Raw genomic sequence first — 18,613 nt, 5'->3', positions numbered from 1 at the left:
GAGCTGGGGGTCGCAGGGGTGCGGGGGTTGTAGCAGCTCAGACCCGGCTGCGGGCAGCAAGGCCCGACGGAAAGGGTCGGGGAGGCGGGGTGGCTCTGGAGGAGGTTCCTCTGGAGGGGCCCCTCAGGGAGGAAGGGCCCTGGGAAGGTGCTCCTTGGCGGGCAGGAGCTGTGAGACGTCCCCAGCGTCGGGCGCTGTTCAGTAGGTGGGTGCGCTGCCCTCACCGCGGCACAGACCTCGTTCAGAGCCGTAATAACGCCCTGGCAGCCTCGGCAAGGTAATGTGAAACGCCGACTTCCACATGTTTTAGCGGTTTCTCTTCTTTTCAATTGCATCTCGCAGTTAGAAGAAGGAAAGGCAATATGTGACCCATTTTCTCTGTCAGTACCAGCGGCAACTGGATGCTTGAGTTTGGGAGCCTGTGGGCTGCATCAGAGAAAGGAGATTTATAACCTAAAACTGCTTGCTGATCGGGCAGTGCTAACCTTCAGCATTAGTCATCAGATACAGCAAATAGCTGTCAAGGAGTTGATAAAATTTCCCATGAAACATTTAAGGCACACAATACCTGACCCAGCATTTTGACTGCCGAGGACTGAAATGCTTCAATCCATCACAGATATTTTCTTCTGGACTGTATGAAGGTTTCCAGCCATATTAATGATTCCTGAAGTCTTAAACCACTTAATACGGGGAAATTTTCAGAACTGAGATACTACTGCTGTCTCTGTAAAACATAGTTGCTGTTAAGCAGTAAGGCAATCCCATGCCATAGCTGACAGCTTACCTCCTGAGCTTGGCTGCCGATTCTCATTTTTAACAGTATTTTTCGCGCCTAACCTAGTCTTTGTGTCCCTCATTATGTTGTTATCATGCCTAAGGGATGTGAAGGTGATGCTGAAGTGTCCTGTGGAAAGGAACTTTGTGGCACTATGTTTATTTTAGTGCATGCAGTATTCTGATGAAATCCTATTGAATGTGGCCTGTTTCCTCTAAAGAGCAGAGACTGTTACAAAAATGGAATTATCCTAATTAATAATTTAAATATTTCAAAATAAATAATTTATATCCACAAAGCTTTAATAGCAGGCATAATTTTTTTGTTCCTTTCATATGGAAATGGCAGAGTGCTTTAGTGTGAATGAATCCTAACATGATTCTGGAAACTGGGCCAACATATTATTGATCATGCACTTTGAAGAAAAGTGGTAAAGGTAGAGGAACAATTCACAGTTCTTGACTCTCATGGCATTAAGCTGCGGCCACAAAAGCCTGCATAGAGAAAAAAAAAAATTTTCTGGGACAGGGAAATTCTATAGTGAATCTAAAAGCAAGTGCTGAGGTTATTTTATAAACAACTTTTCTGAGAATAGCAGCTAGATGATTTCATTTTACTATGTTATGTTTTTCTGATACCCGACTGTATTGCTTTCAAACATCACTTGACTCATTTTTTATGTGGGTTACAGTAAGCTACAGCTGGAGGAGTAACTCTGAAATGGCCTCCAAAATAAATTGGAGTTGAAAGTGGACCTGTCCTTAAACCTGGGTATATGGGTTATAGCTTGATCCCACAGGAGTATCTGCGTAGCTTAAATCTAGCCTCAATATGCTTTGACACCAAAAAAAAGGACACTTCTCTCATGCAAGTCCCGCAGGACTGAAGGAAAAAGAAGAGGAGGCGTAATTCTTTCCATGAGTGGGAGGTACTACAGTTATAAGTTGGATTTCAGTGGTTGTATAACCAAACCTTAGGAGCACAGTTTTCCATTGTAGGTAATTCAGTCTATGGGTTAGGTGCTGCTGAACCAGCACTAGTGCTTATCTGACCACTTCTTCTGAACTGAAGTATTTAATTTTCTGCCAGTGTAACTCAGTTCTGACTGTCCAGCTAACAAGAGGTTAAGGATGGAAGGGATGGGACAAGGGAGAAGGGGGAGGTGAGAAGGGTGGTCCTTTTAGCAGCAGCTCTCCATTAAGTCAGTTTAGCAGTTATGTGAAACTATACTTTTAAATTAGAGTAGCCCTGAATTTCATGGCCCACAAAGGAGACAACATCACTGTAGTTTTTACATTACTTCTGCCCTAAATCTAGAAATGGGCTAAGTATGAGACCTACTGCATCCAGAAAGCGTGTCTGATGTTATTTTAAAACCTTCAAGAAGTAAATGTTTTCTCTCTCAAGTTTTCCAACCATCAGCATATTCTTAATGCAACTTTAATCACACAGTTTTATGATGATTTAGTTTAACAAGTCCAGAGAAAGTTTGAGAAGAAAAAAGATAAATTTCTTCCCCTTCAGATTTCCCACTGCTGTTCTTAATAATAGAAGGTAATGTCTCTGGTTGTGGAATAATCCCAAGAATTCATCAGCTTCTTTGTATTTACATTCATACTGCCTTTCTTCCAGTTACTTGTGTAATCTCAGATCATATTATGTAGACAGCCTCAGTATGCAAAAAAACTCCACACAACTGGATAAAAATTGTTTGATTGAATTTGCACTTTGCAGTCATCCATATTTATTAAATGCATGGTAAAACTGCTGCTGACATTAAGGGATTTATGAATATATATCGGCTAATGGAATTTGTACTGGAGAGTAAAAGGTGCATTTTAACATCTGTGATGTGTGCTCAGGACAGACCTCTGACCTTCTTGCCATTTGGGGGTAGCATTACATTTACTTAAGTAACCTGTTCATCTATTTACTTATTTCCTCCATATTTTATAAAGGAGGTACTTTTATCACGGGGGTAGTACCAAAAGAAAGTATTAAATCATGGAGGTGCAGAATTCAGAGCAGCATACCTGAGCTTTTACAGAGCTGTTCCTAAAAGCTTCCAGTATAGGAGGTTCCACAGCATAAATAGCTTAATCTATTAACTACTTAGATATATGGGGTTTTTTTTTCCCCCTAGTATCTAAGATATATCTCCTTTATTGCTACTTGAGGTTATTTCTTAATGCCCTATTCTAGTTGGTACAGAAAGCAAGAACTGATCATCGATCGAATAACAATTTTAAATACTGGAAGACATGTATGCCTGCAGTCTTTCCTCTTTGAAGGTAAATAAGTGGAAGCACATCAACCTTTCCAAGTAGATTACATTTTTCAGAACTCTGACATGTTTTATTGCCATTCCTCAGACTCAATTTTTTCTCTATTTCTAAGAAACACTAAGGATAGATGGTTAGTCCTTATCAATATTTAGCTTGGAAGTAATTTCAGCTTTCCTACAGGAGATTATTACCTCCTGAGACCTCCTGGTAAAGTTACTCAAACTCAAGAGCCTCTGATTTGCTTGGTCAAAATTAATTTGGTTAGCCAGTTAAAAAATTGGTCCAATTTACAATGATGCAAATCAGGCAGCTTTGACAGCAGCCAGAAGAGGCAGCTACCACTGCTACGGAGAGTGAGGGCAAGGCAGTCATTGGCAACCAGGTCCATTGTAAGAGCTGTTTGTGGAGGACATGTATGACTACATTTGAGTTTGATTATGATAAAGTAATGTTAAAACAACAAGAATGCTGGTAAAATTGAGATTTTCCCTCTCTAATCTTTCCTTCTTCTCCATTAAGCCAACTACTTCATTGAAAAATTCTTCAAACATTATTTGACATTGGCACTTTCCTATCTTCTACATGCCTATGAATTTGCCAAATCATTTATTGATGGTATTTATTATGATATGATATGATGATATTTATTATTATTTATACAAACAGCCTCATGGCATCTACCATCTACCTGGTTTTTATCTCCCTCTATATGAAGTCCTCATGTAATTTGTAAAAAATCAAGTAGAACGTTCACATGTGGCAATAACATCACATTCAGTAGGTGTAGTTCTTCTCATAGATGAACCTGAGTACAACTTTAGGGATGCACCATGCCTTCCAGCACGCTGAGCAAGGTGTAGATTTAGGTCAGGCAGATGGCTGCCAAGCCTATAGCTTCTTGACAGGCAGGGAAAACCAGTGGGACTGTGCTGAGGAGCAATGCCTCATGCTCACCAGTTGCAATCAATGGGACTGGTCACTCCAGGCTGGTCCTTAAAGACTCCTGTCATTCTTGAATTATTTGAGGCTATATAAAGGGAGCAGACTGCTGAAGTTCATGCTTACCTTGTCATATTCACTAATTCCATGGTTTTTGCTATATGAAGGATAGCGAAGGTAGAGTTTAACTTGCCACTAGATGTCAATGCTGTTGTGGTAAAAGGTAAATGCAGTTTTATTTATTTGGCTGATAAAGTAATTTATTAAATAAAAGCACTTCTGAATGTAATTCTTTTTCCAATATAGAGTCAGTTACAAAAGATATAATAGAAGAGCCTGTGTTATGACTGTTATTTTGAAAGCAGCTGTGCTGTTTTATGCTATTTTGGAGTTGTAATTACCGTTTCAGTATATAACAATTTCAAGAAAAGTGCCTTTGAAAAAGTAGCATCTGATTATTACCAGTTTCCTCCCTTGTTCCAAAATCTCAGATCTTTTTATAAACAACTACAATCATTCTATTACATTGTATTTGTTAATAGGATAAAACAGAGATAATAATATGCTATCTAATCCTATTATAAGAGTATAGAATTTTCTAAATTTCCATTATCGATGGACATTTTCATCTTAGTTATTTCTGTTTTAACAGCATTGGAGATCAATGTCAAATACACTGTGTAGAGACAGAATTTCTAGAACTCTGAGGCTTCCAATATGATAAACAAGTTGGAAAACTTTAGTCTTTTGACTCTCTGGCCCTGATTCTGTATATCTAAAGGCAGAGTCAACAGATGGCAGAATTTTAGAAAGCTGTGTGAAGTAGAATTTGCCCTGTGGACCTTTTGTACCCCCAGCTCCTGTACTCCTAGGGTGAACTCCAAACCTCCACAGGTACTTATTGCCAAATGCAGTGTCAGACTATTACCTGAGGGCAGTGATTCTGTTCACCATCCACAGAACACTTTGATACCAAAGTTTGGAAATTAGTTTCAGAAATGCTAATCCAAAGCTCAAGAAGACAGAATACATCTCAAATTCCAGGTTAAGTCTGTTCTGCTGATAGGAAAAAAAAAATATCAAAGGCTCTTACTCAAAATCGAGTTGAAACTTCCAGTTGATGCAGAAATCTCCCAAGATTAAAAATATGGAGATATTGCCTCATTATTATGTACTTGAGCTAGTTTAAGTAATGTTCAACATTTTATTTGATGGTAACTTCACTTGCATTTGTAACATACTAATGAATCACAAATACATGAAGACTGTTTTAATTTCTAATATCTATTTTAGTTTCCTTGACTATGAGTACAGAGTTATGTAAGAATCTTATTGTAATATCTTGAAAACCAGATTGTTTTGTTCATTTATTCTGTTGCAGTTCTTCCTACCAGTGTAGCAATTTCCTAAAATTTTTATGAAGTTAAAAAAAATATAGCATTAAAATAAACTAAGCTTCAGGCCCTTGTTTTTATGCATATTGTAAATAAAGCCAGAATGCCCCTATACAAACTAACTGATTTGTATAGGGGATACATACATATATTTGTATGGAAATAATAAAGGAGATTTTATCAAAAAAGCAACCCCCAGTATTATCTCTACAGTTTATTTTTTGTCCATAAAAACCCCCAAGCCCCCCAAAAACCCTAAAAACATAGGAATTTTACCTAATAAATCCACTAGAGGAATATTATGTAGCCCCATGTTTATTGTTCTTGAAGTATCAGTGCTACTGCTGGGTTTGTTGTGTGGCAGGTAATTTTGATCTCCAGAGCTTACAGTCTGGCAGCTCTGCTGAGAACAAAGCTTACTAAAAGACTGCACATGCATGTAGGCATGCATAAACAAGTATAGTGCCCTTTAGATTATCAAGAATTTAATTAAAAAGTGATTATCAATATGCACAATATTCTACTACTTAGTTCTATCAACCTGCATTGTAATACAGAGAATATAGGAACTAATTCCTCCAGTGTGTTCCAGTTTTCATTAGAGATTTTAGAAGTGCATTATGCTTAAATTCCCTGAAGTATGAATGTTTTCCTAAGAGAGCAAAGAATGCTTAATCCTGCTTTTATGTCTAGAACTGCTATAATGAAAACTGACTAATGGCATTTAAAAACATAAATCCAAGGAAAAGAGAATTTTTTCCCACCCATTTGATATCCGCTATAATATGAGGGGAAGAAAAGGAATGACAACAATAACAAGGAGACCAGGAAAATGTAGTCAAGTGGAAAAAACAAACAAACAAGAAGCAATTTACCTGTTTTCCTTAAAATGCATTGTTTCCCACTGGATTTTTTTGTGAAAAAATAAAAGCATGGACAAAATTACAGTCCATTGCACTTGGAACTCCCAGTGGGGAAGATAGGCATTCCTTTGTTTCCTGATACACGTTTTTGTGTATAATGTCTACCATACACATATTCATAATAAGTAATAATTAATGAGAATTGAGGCAAGGTACAAATCATTTAAAGTTGAATGTATGAAATCTTAAGCCTGTATAAAAAGGTGAGTGACGAGTCACTATCTTGCGTTAAGCACTACTTATGTACCTGGCATGGAAAAGAAAGGTGAAAGAAAGGGAAAGAAAGGTGCCTGAGAGTTTTGAGTCAAAAATATAATGTAACAGAAAAAGAAGGTCTTATTCTTGCATGCAAGAGTTTTTTGCTTAACCAAAAGCTGACATCAGGACACAGGGATATAAAGAGGCTGCTCTGAGTAGTGAAGTAGGATGAATCAGTAAAAATTCCTATTTCACTTTTTTAATGAACATGCTTATAAAGTACTACTGTAAGACCTCATTTAATTTATAATACTGTTAGCCGTTCAGCTTGAACTGACCTTCCATTAGTAGAAGTATACAACTGATGCCTGATTTGGGCAATAATATGGGTTATATTTCAAATCAAATAAATTTTTCTGTTATTTAATCACCAATATCATTCAGACACAAAATACTGAAATACTATCCTACGTTTCTATGGAAAGTATAGCCAGGGTACTATTCATTCCATGGCACCTAAGTGGAACAGATAGGGTAATTATCCTAAATGGGAAAAATCAGTCCAAGTTAGTTTCAAGTATTAAGTTTTCTATGTTAAAATTATGTTACTTACAGCCAGCAACACTGACCCATGCAATATCCTCCAAGTTAGGAGTGAAAACAGACTCCAAAAACTGCTAGAGGAAAGTGTCTATAACAAGTACAAATAAATATTCCAGCTTGTACCTTGGGGTAGAGCCTGCTACTTGCTGAAACCACATTCAATTTGCAAGCAATATGTTAAAGCATTAACAGGTACATATCTAGGTGACTGCCTTTCTTGAGTGGAAATAATATATAACCACATGAAAGGTAAGGGTCAGGACGTGAGGTGACATTTGAGTGAGAAATCATTTCCTTTAGCATTGCCTCGTCCTCAGATATACAGTTCTTAAAAGATGGATTGAATTATGTAAAGTTACATCAGGATCTGTTTTAATATCTTAAAATATATATCTATTATATTAGAAAGATATTTTAACTCATTTTAGTCAATCCACACCACTCTTTCACTGTGCAACTAATTTGATTTGAACCTCAGCCTTAACAGGGTCAGTATTTGGCAGGTTTCTATAATCTCAGTCTATTGACAAATGGAAAATATGCTGACTACCTTATTTATCTTAGATGTGGTCATAATCCACCCACAAGTTTTAAGAACTAGGATAATTGGTGATTGGAGATGAAACATAAAATATAATTCTTCATATAGGACTCCCGAAGCGTAGTTTTTCTCTTACAAACAATTTCCTGTCAAGCTTTAACTTTTCATTGTTATTTTCTAAAATCACCTAATTGTGGAGAAGGTTAAAGTAGCTGAGTTATTTATGCTGTATATATAAACGAACCTGGTTTATTACATGTTTGGAAGATAATGTATACTGTGGAATACAAACCTCATTTTTCTAGGCAGGAGTTTCTTTAGTGACCAATATTTTGCCATGCATTTTTTCTTGCAGCTAGCCCTTAAACTCATGTATCTTGCCTTCAAATTCAAGATTACCTGCTACTTTTTGGAAGGATTTTATTACATTATAAAAATAAACTAGGTCCATTAAACTGATCTTCTTCATCGTGAAAGGATGTAGCCAGTGATATTCCCCTAATGTAGAGAAGTAATTTCTAAAAGCTGGAAAATATTTTAAGATGCTTTTAATTAAGAGTATAGAAATAACTATGTTCTAGAGACAGACCTCAAAATTTCTACATGTTCAGTCTTGACAAAATGAAATATTTCCTATAATTCCAATTTTTTATTACTCACACAAGTTTTGAAAATGTAGGTTTCATATTCTTAACAACCAAATATCATTTATCTATATAGCACAGTTCACTGTTGTTTGCAGTATGAGTCGGAAAGTTATGTGCAAGCATTTTTTCATTTGCATTATCCATTAAGGTGTAGACAAGGAAATAACTTCTAAAATTAACATTAGCTTTGTCAGCATTGTCAGAGGACACACTGCCAGAAATTCAAAACAACAGTATGTAGTACAGTTTTTAGATGTGGTTTTATTGCTGTCTTGAAGGTAATTGAATAAATGAAGAATTGTCATCCTTTCAACTCTGTAGTAAGAACAACCAGCAAAGCATTTTGATATTTTCTTACTTGGAGACATCAATGTCTGCATTAAAATCTTCCCATACAACAGAATATAAAACTGTTTTCCTAGTTAAAAAGAATCTAAAGTGCTATTAATATATGAAGGTACTGTTGTGCTGTCATCTAACAGTGCTGCATGAAAACCAAAGCCTTGAACTTATGGTGACATCCATGCTTCCATGCTTTGTATTGATTTGCAGTTCAGTGCAGTTCTAGGACAACAGAAATACCTGGACCTTGGAGCCAGGGAGTCTTCATGAAAAGACACCACAGCCCAGGTCACAGCTGCCCATCAGCCACATGCAGGCAGATCCTCTGTGTCTTCAGTGGGGAGGGATTTAGCTGACTTCCTAACATCACCCATTCTGAATCTATAGCAACCCTCCTCTAATATGAAAAGCTATTTTTAGCATCAGGGCAGCCTTGAAAACAGCAGGTAAAGCATGAAAAGAATGAATAAGTGGTTGTGGTGTTTGCCTGTGAATAGAAGCTATATTCAGCTCTTGAGAGAGTGAGCTCTTAATATACATAATGTGTATGTGAAGGGAGATCTGCCTCCCTGAGGGGTGGCAGAGGTGTCAGAAACATAGAGTAGAGCATTATTGCTGCCTGAATAGTTATCTAAAAAGTCCTTATCTCAGATTGTTCTGTTTAGGAAAATAATTTTTAAATTAAATTAGATATATTTGATTCAGTCTTTATTTGCAAAAAATGTATTGCACTCATTTTCCTGTGTGAAGAGCAAATTGAACAGCATCTCTACTCTTTTCAGCCAATACTTGTTCCAAGAAGTTCTCAGGTCCCCCTTTCCAGTGCTTGGGATCCAAGATACTGGTCTCTGTGATATCTCACCTGCTCTGAGTCCCCACTCCTGGTTACACAATTTCTCTTTTTCTATTATTTATTCAACTGTTTGCTGCAAAAAAAAAAAAAAAAAAATGCTAAGGAAGAAAAGCCACATGTGCGTTTGTTTGAGCAGTACTCTGTGCCATTTATTTAACTGGGGAGCTATATTGCTTTGTGGGTTTATTACTTCTTACTGATGTATCACACTGAGGCTGGAAATTAGGCCTTCCAGTTTTAATGACTCTTTGCCTAAATCACAAGGGTAGCAACAGTGAAAACTTGCAGGGGCCTGTAAGTGATTGGTGTCTAAAGCAAAGTCATCTGCATGGAATTTAGTTTGTGGTCTTAGAAAAGTGATATATAGGTAGCATTTTAAGGTCAAAAATTGAATGTTGTTATACTCGAAGTAGGGAAAATCCTTTAGCTTCTGAGCAGTCATAACTAGAATATGTACCTCTCTGTTGCTTCTGAAATTACATTTAAAACTACAGCCAGTTTTTAGTAATGATTTTGTATTGGTTTTGCTCTCCTAGTGTAGAAGGAGAGAGCAAGCGGCCAAAAGAGCAAACCCTTTCTTAAAGCTGTACTGAGTAAATAGTGTGTTGGCATATGAGCAAACAGATTTGATGGACTTCTTCAGCCCTCCGAAGTCTCCTCTGGATGGGGATGTGGTTTGTATGGAAAATAAAAAGATTGGGGTTTCTGCTTGGTGTGGTATCTTATGTGATGCACAATCTCTGTTGGGCTTTGTGCCGTGTGCCCAGCCTATGTCAGGCAGATCTAATACTTATTTGAGGTAAAAGGGTTTAACTCTTAGGAAAGAAGGTGGGTTTCCAAATTTCTTGAATTGTTTAAACAATAAAAGTATTAGTAAAATACAGTTGTGGAGCTATCACCAATGACCCCTTAAAATGTTTCAGTGCTGATCCAAATCCCAGGTTTATAAAGCACTTTGACAAGCAATGATGAAACAATAAGATGCATCTGATGAGGCACATCCTTCTCACTGCATAATTCCTTATATCAGTGGCACTCCAGCAAGGTGTGCCACTTGAATTATTCACTGTCTTCAGTGGCACTAAGGTTTCTTTCTTCATGAATTATTCAGGAAATAGAAACCTTCTGGTTTTAATGAGTAAAGATTCTCCCCTCAAAAGCCTGTTATATCTATCATGTGGCAAATACATTTGCTATGTACATTTAAATAAATAACAGTTACTTTTTTCTGTCTGCAAAATGACAAGGGAAATTAAATATGAGTTTATAAAGATTAGAATAATTCTGCAGGGAGGCAATGCTGTAAAAAAGTACAGAAGGGCAATGTAAGATAGCACAGGTCAAGGAAAGAATTTTGTATCATGCCTTCTGTTTTTAATTAGCAACTTGGCAAACTGAAGAGCTCAAACATTTTTCCATGAAGAAATGTATTGTAGTCTTTTCTAGCTGCCAATTAAATGGCATTTAGCTACAGTGACAGTGGTATGTTGTTTTGGGTCTGTAGAAAGCACTTGCTCATACTACAAATCTGGGACATTTTGTTTCTGATAAAAGGCTCTTACTGGACTGGATTTTTTCTCTCTTTGAGAGAATTTGTATTGTAGGGATGAAGAATATCTCCTGTGAGCAACTACTAATTTAATATAGTGCAGTGACCTGAAAAAACTATCATAATTACCAAGTGTCTGTATACATCTCTTTAGGTTCTGTCCTCCAGCTCAATAACTTTTAAGCAATGCTAGATAAATACTAGGGCCTTTTATAAGGTTCATATTTTGTCCTGTTTGATCCAGACTGAGGTAGTTTTGTCACCAGTTCCATCCTATGGTTCATTTAAGTGTTTGTGAGCATTGGTAATATAAAACTTCTCAAATGTGTGGCTCCCTATACATTTTATCTAACAGTGAAGGCAATACTCCCTGCTTCTGTGGCGCTAGAAATTCTTGTTTTGCTTTGGAAGGATTTGAGCTTGTTTCGGGCTTTATTTGCTTTTTATTCTTTTATCAGATCGTTTATTTAAAATAGAGAATAGCATTAGTGAAGAGACACTGGTAGCAAACTGTGGAAAAGGGCAGGAACAAGAGCTTTTGGAAAAGTGGGGAAGAGGGAAAACATCCCATTGGGGAAAGCTTTGCAAAGAACTGCATTCTCAGTATCGCCACATCAGTTTCTTCTTAAGTCATGAGGCCATGTCCAATTTTAATTGAAACATAAATTTTCTCAGTAATATGCTTTTAATGTCTGATCAGGCTATGTAGGGGGGAAAAAGGCAAAAAAAAGTTGCATGTTTGAAGATTATTTTTTGTCCCTGGGAGGCTCCTATAGAGGGCACTTTAATATTACAGTAGGAGGCCTGCGGGGTGGTGACTCTGCTGTCAGTTCTACTTGAGTGGATGGCTGGGTTGGCTGGCTGAAAAGTGCCCCCATTTTCTAACCTTGCACACAACAGATGTTGATCTTACCAGAGTATAAGTTAACTAGTGGCAATTTTTCTTAAAAGTTTTCTTGAAAGATTGCAAAAGTGCAGATTTCTGCAGCAAGTGAAAACCTGGTGTTCTTCTCTGTTGTTTCCTTTGTTAATACTTCCATCTGTGTTAGGTGTGGTTTCGGTTCCTGCTGCTAACTATAAAGCAGCACACCACACATCTTTGAACTGAGCTCTCGTTTACTCTTGAGTTTAAATACTTGCTCTTTTCATTTCTCTCTCTCATGGATCCTGACAGTCCATTGTCGGGATTTTCAAGGCAAAACACTGACAATAGAGACAAAGCAGAAACTGTGTAGGTTTGGAGGTAAGTGGGTAGTTTTCAGGAGAGCAGCTAATTCCGTGCTATTGGATTGTGTGTTGGAAACCATACTGCTTTGTGACAAAGTTTATGAGCCTTTTAAAAACTTGAGAAAGCAACTGGTCCCACTGCGCTGGAAAAGGGAATGCAGGAGGTAGGGAAGAGCTGAGGAAATCCATCTCTGGGGTTTACATATGCATCCGATCTCATGCACAGGAGCAGGAATAGAGAACCCCAGAGAAAACTTCCTCATAGTGAAGGGCCAATCCAGTAGGTGAGGTTATGTCTGTGTCTGACCTGAAGGACAGTTGATGGATTTTCTGTTTGATAGCTTGTTCTGCTCTTTTTCTTTAGTACATAAGGTAAAGCTACCAAGCTGTGGCACATACCTGCCTGCCTTTAGAGCAGGATGCCAGACTGGATTGAACCATCATCCCACTAAATGTGTAAACACAGTTAATTTTAGCAGTATTGTATCAGCTGTTCAAAGCTGATGAATTAGTTCCTTTAAAAGTTTTTATACTGGTTTAAAAGACATGATATCAAAGCCCAGTACATTTTAAACACTTCATATCTAGCTTCTTATCCTTTAACCATCTTGGTTACCTGGGAAGTTGGATGAGGTGGCCTCCCTTGTTCCCTCCTAGCCTGAGAGAGGCTTTTGATAATCACAAGGACTGGAAAACCTTTAAAGTATCTTATGAAGTAATTTCTAATGGTCCCTAATATTTAAAAGCCTGCAATTGAATATCACAGAATCAAGAATCATAAAGATGTCAGGAGTCCTTGGTTGTAACAAAATCAAACCTAAACATAGATTATTTTTTCCTAGCTTCTCTTTGGATTAAATACATCGTGATTTGGTGTACCTAAGCCAGTGAGCACTCCTAGAGCCACAGTCACCACAATATGCTCAGTGGACTAGATGCTCTGCATCACCATGCAATTGTGGCTATGAGAGCCAAGACCTGACTCTCTGCAGAGGTGATCACTTCTAACTCCAGAGTCAGCTGTGAACTGGCTACTTTATGTAAGGGAAAGGAGACCACCCTCCAAGTTTTTCTTTCCTCTGAACTTGGCAGCAATTAAGTAGCCATTTCCTTCCCGTGTCAGCTTTTTGACAAGGGAATGGCATGGTTCTGCTTTTAATGAAACTCTTGTGGTGTATAAAAACAGAATATCCATAATGCAGACCCATATGACAGGACAGGGTAAAGTCAGAAGAGCTTTGCAAACAAAAAGTTCTGGGCAGCCCTGTGATCCTTCCTAAGCTATGAGCTGTTATATAGGAATCTTGAGTTTTATTATGCCTAACCTGCAGAAGGCCTCTTCCTGGCAATGGCTCTTGGTGCCAGATCCACCAGGAAGCATAGCCTTTTCAGAACTGTTTAGAATTCACCAGACTTAGTTTTGTTTATTGAAAGTACAGCCTCGGTCTGAGCTACTTTAAATTTGCCATGTGCTGCAGAATTTGTTAAAAGGGCGGCACTGGGAGAGTGAAAACTCAGACTTATTAAATGTTCCTAGGAGCCTTTGAGCTCAAAATCTTTCTGCTCCAAATGCAGTGGTAACATAACAATGACTATATTTTGTTCTTCAGGAGACTCATGAATACTGTGTGGTGTAGTGCTATGGGCTTAGCACCAACCACAGGAAAATTCACCTTCACCATCAGTGGGTTTTGGATTAGGCCACCTATCTGCAAGCAGCTCTTCCTGAGTGTAGAAAAGGCAATACAATTTTCTAAAAGCAGGATGAAATAAAGAATAACTGTAACAGAATATGTATCTGCAAAGGGAAATGTAGTCAGCATGAAACTAGGGAAAACTTATTTCATATGTTGGTAATGAAAACACATTGGGCTAATGTAATAATGCAAATATAGTCAGTGGAGCAGCGTTAAACCCTAAGAAAAGTATTAAATATTTTTTTAAATATATTTTAGCTCTATGCTCAGACTGTGTTTGCTTTTCTCAAGTATTTTAGCAAGCGAGTTTACTTATAGAAGTATTCTCACTGTAACTATATACTTGAGAATACTTGCTAAATATGTATTTTTAGTAAATCTTAATAATAAAGTTATCTGTTCCAGAAAGCAAGCTACAGAACTTGTGCTAAGTCTGACTGAAGAGCCTTAGTAGTGGGAGGCATGAATACCTCCACTGACAAGTAGCAAAAGTATCTTTAATTTGACAGTCATTTACCTGCACCAGACTTGTTATTATATGGTTGATTATTACAAAAAGTTGTTGTTACCAAACAATTTTGATACACTTTAAGAAGTAAGCTATTTGAGTCTTTCCCTACAGAATGAATATGTGGGTAATAATCAGTCACTAAGGCTTATTTGGCTCTTATCAAAATTACGGAGGTGAAATATCAGAGCGTATTAATAAAGGGCAGGAAATACTAAAATCTGCTCTGCTCAGCACAGCACTTGGGGATTCTCCTTTGTTACCAAGTAGGCAGAAATGATCAGGGGGCACCACTGGAGGGCAAAAGGAAGCCAGGGCACACACCACCCTCCTTCGATACCCGCCTGCCCTGAGGACTCCTCCTCCCACCCATGCTGGCAACAGAACAGGGCCAGACATGCTGTAGGGCTGCCGGGGTAGTGGGACATCACCGGGACAGCAGGACACCACCAGGACAGCAGGACACCACTGGGACAGGAGGACATCACCAGGACAGCAGAACACCAGCCTGGCATGGGTGAAGGCAGCCCCAGCAGCCACCACAGCCCAGGCAGCTGTCCCGGCTGTCCTGGTCTCACTCAGGTCTGTGCAGGGAATCACTGGGCTGCTGGGTACAAAAGCCAAGCCAGCAATGGCAGACAGAAGCCCAGTATATCCCTGCCCACACTGGAACATGTCTGCCAGGAAGCACCGCCACTGCACAACAGGGTGAAGATTTTTCTGCTAAAACACTGTCAAATGATGGGAAGCAGATCGAGTAACACGTGCCACGGCTCCCTCATCCCTCCTGCTGAAACCTTGCGGAAAGAAAAATAAATACATTTCAAATCACCTTGTGCCTAATCAGTACTTGAAACACCAGCAAAAATGAGCTAGTAAGGAGAGAGAGGCCGGTGCTGGGATGTGGGCACAGCAGGCGGTCGCCTGCTCTGTTACCCAGAAAACAAACAGTGATGGCCCAGGTAGAGGGTGAGCCAAATGTTGCCATGGATGGAGAGCAGCTATGCCACTGAAAATCCACAAACCGATTTGTTTTTAAACTGGTTCAGTGGCAAGAAATGAGATACTGAGCTTGGCACAAAAGGACACTGGAAAACACGATTTATGCCTCTCTTTTGACAGAGCTGTTATAAATATTCATAATATTGGCAATTTTGGAAAAAGTGGGGGTTTTGGTATGTAGTTTGGAATAGAAAAGTAACTTCCAGGCAGTTCTCTGCACAGACAAAACCAGAGTCAGGTTACTGTGCAAAGTTTCCAGAAGGTTCAGAATGTGGCTGGAGTATTAACTAAAAAGAAATGCCCAAGTAATTCATAGTGGGTTTCAGTGAATGAGCTGAAGGAAGTGAAACAAATGGTTACACCATCAATAGCAAAATATTACCATGGCAATGGGTAGGTTTGCCAGGAATAAACAAACAAACAATAACAGGCCTCTTTTCTTTCAGCAAAAAGTTAAGAGAATTTTCTGTTCTGGCCTCACCAAAGTCTTTGCTTTTGTATGTCTCAAAGGGGAGAGGATAGTGTACCCTACTTATGCAAGTCCCACAAATCCAGCTCCTTTCTTAGCTGTACAGTTAGATAATTTCCAGAACAATAAGTACTCTTTATACCCAAGGAAGACGTCAGCATTTACTTTATTTCAGTGCTTTGGTTAGTGTAATTCTGTATCATTTTTGTACAGAAGGTGGACAGGCTCAGAAATAACACAGCTCTCTGTCACTCCTAGTTGAAGTCAATCCTGCTTCAGGAGAGACTGCTGACAGGGAAGATTTCCTTATGAGCAAAACCATGGGCCTGCACTTAAATTAATAAAGAGCTTTAAAAAAAAGATACTGCAGAGAGCAAGAGAGCTAAGGAAACACAAGCTGCCCTTTTCCACAGGCACAGGTCCAGGTGAGGAGTGTGATGATGCACAGGCACCACAGGCCTCACCTTTCAGTGACAGCCCACTGCCTCTGAAAGCTTTTCCAGTGTTTCTTACTATCCCTAGTTCCTCATAGGATGCAGTCCCACCACTGGGTGTGAACTCTGTGGTTCTCTTCTCAGCTCAGGGAGAGAGACCTCAGCCACTGCCCAGGCACAGACTCAGCAATGCTGGGGTCCTGCCTCATGTCTGTATGCCGGATTTCTTGCAGTTTTGGAGGCTGCTGTCCCCCTTTGCCATCTTCCACATGTAGCATCTGAAATTTCATCTGGGCACCCATATCTGGGTATGCAGTGGGACTTGCTGGTGTAATTCCTGAAGGAGACATGGACTGGGGTTGGTCTTGGGATTAGAAGTATTGATTGCAGGAGCAATGGGCCAGAGCCAGGTGGCTACGTGGAATCAAAGGAGGAGTAAGCAGCAATGAAGAGAGATCTCCTGGCTTACAGGTGTCTCCTGGTGAGGAAACTGTACCTACATGAAGGAGTCAAGAGTGAACACCATGGTATTAAATTTCTTTGCCATTGGGTCAGTAGTAGACATTGGTCACTATAAGACTTTGTGATCTGTGTAACACAAACAGTGCTGCTGATCTGACGGGGAAGTGTCAAGATCTATTAAAGTTCACAAAAAAGTTTGCTCTTCTAAGAGCAATCCTGTACTGGAAAAAATGAAAGCATCCCATATTGCTTTCCAGCTACTTGGCACTCGTTAGTTTTGCCTTAGCATTCGTTATACAATAACACTTAGATGCTGCTTAAGTTCCTATAAAATATTAAATGTAGTTTACTGTAAAGCCTTCAGGCTGAGGACTGTTTCTTATGGAGTATTCATACTTCAGCTTTCACTAATATCAATTGCAGCCTCCAGGTAGTATTGTAAAGATTCATTATTACCATCAAGATCTGTCACTTTCCAAAAAAGGTCTATTCTTAACTACAGGTTTAAAATGGCTGGTGTTTAAATAACAATTTTATTTTTTCCATCTAAAATTATCAAATCAGTCTCCAAGCAAATAAATTTTTTTAACTTGAACTGTTAATTAATGTCCATTTTGAGTGCTTCTTGATCCACTTTATTTATCCAGCTCAGAAAACTATAAGAAAAGGCTCTCTTTCTGAAAATATAACAATAAATTATTAAAAAATAAAAAAAAGGCAAGTATTTGAGAAATGAGAAAATATTTTGTTTAGGAATGACAGTTGTAGGCATTCTCTCATACATTGTAATATTTTCCATGTGTGACAGCTTGTTTTTCTTGTTTTCCAGTCATACAAATATGTACCATAAGTGCTAAGGCTAAAAATTAATCTAACAGCTTTTGCAGCAATGCTTTTGATGGTTTCGCTCGATTTCATTTTTCTGTGGATGCTGCCATTAGTTCTGCTGCTTGCAGGATGTGAAGCATAATTCTCAAAGGTTCACGAGGTTGTAGGGATCCAGTAAGAGATGACTGATTTCTCCCCCCACACGCATACACTCCACCCCACACCCACTCACCCACCCACCAGCAAAACATAATGCTGTACTATTTTTGGTAACAGGGAAAGGGCCTCTCTGTGAAAACAGAAAGCAGTGTATTTCTCAGTTACATCACTTTGCAATCTAATGCTGTGTTGTGCTCAGTGTTTTTGTGGTGATGCAAGTCTTTTTTTTTTTTTTCCTTCTTCAGCCGGTTGGATTTTCCCCATCTTACAGCACCTCGCAGGTCTCTTCTCTGAGCAGTACGTTGCCAGAGTGAGTGGAAACGTACAGATCAGCTGCAGGTTTCTGTCTACAAAAACAGAGTGAAAGAGAAAGAAAAGGGTTGGGAAAGCAGAGACAAATATTGACCTGGACTTACAGAAAGACATCCAATGGCTGAATAAAGAACCCCTGTTCATGTTTTGGGATATTCTTTCAACTGACTGGAACGAGAGCGGATCAAAAGAATGGGAAATGCCAGCAGACCCTTTAGAAGAATTGCTTATTTCTTATGCCTTTTATCTGTGCTTTTGCTGACTGAAGGGAAGAAACCAGTGAAGCCAAAATGTCCTGCCTGGTGTACTTGTACCAAAGATAATGCTTTATGTGAAAATGCCAGATCTATTCCTCGCAGCGTTCCGCCTGATGTTATCTCACTGTAAGGGCTGTAAGCATTTGATTATTTAATTTATGGTTTAAAATTTAGGATGTGTGATGTTTCAGTGCATTCAGAAGGAT

At 38.7% G+C, this 18,613-nt stretch overlaps 1 protein-coding gene across 4 annotated transcripts in view; it reads left to right on the top strand.

The window, feature by feature from the left end:
- Positions 1 to 18,613, top strand: part of LGI1 (leucine rich glioma inactivated 1) — a 30,857-nt gene that overhangs the window by 235 nt on the left and 12,009 nt on the right. For 2 of the 4 annotated variants that reach the window (XM_030453186.1, XM_030453189.1), the window contains exon 2: positions 18,084 to 18,533. In XM_030453186.1, coding sequence (XP_030309046.1) covers positions 18,343 to 18,533 — 191 coding nt within the window. In that variant the 5' untranslated portion in view covers positions 18,084 to 18,342. Of the gene's footprint in view, positions 1 to 23; positions 278 to 18,083; positions 18,534 to 18,613 lie in introns of those variants that run through there. The other 2 variants (XM_030453188.1, XM_030453190.1) reach the window with 2 other exon arrangements.

The sequence above is a fragment of the Calypte anna genome, chromosome 6 (assembly GCF_003957555.1).
Source record: "Calypte anna isolate BGI_N300 chromosome 6, bCalAnn1_v1.p, whole genome shotgun sequence".
Lineage (NCBI taxonomy): Eukaryota > Metazoa > Chordata > Aves > Apodiformes > Trochilidae > Calypte > Calypte anna.
Note: the sequence above shows the minus strand (reverse complement) of the source record. Positions and strands in the feature narration are given on the sequence as shown.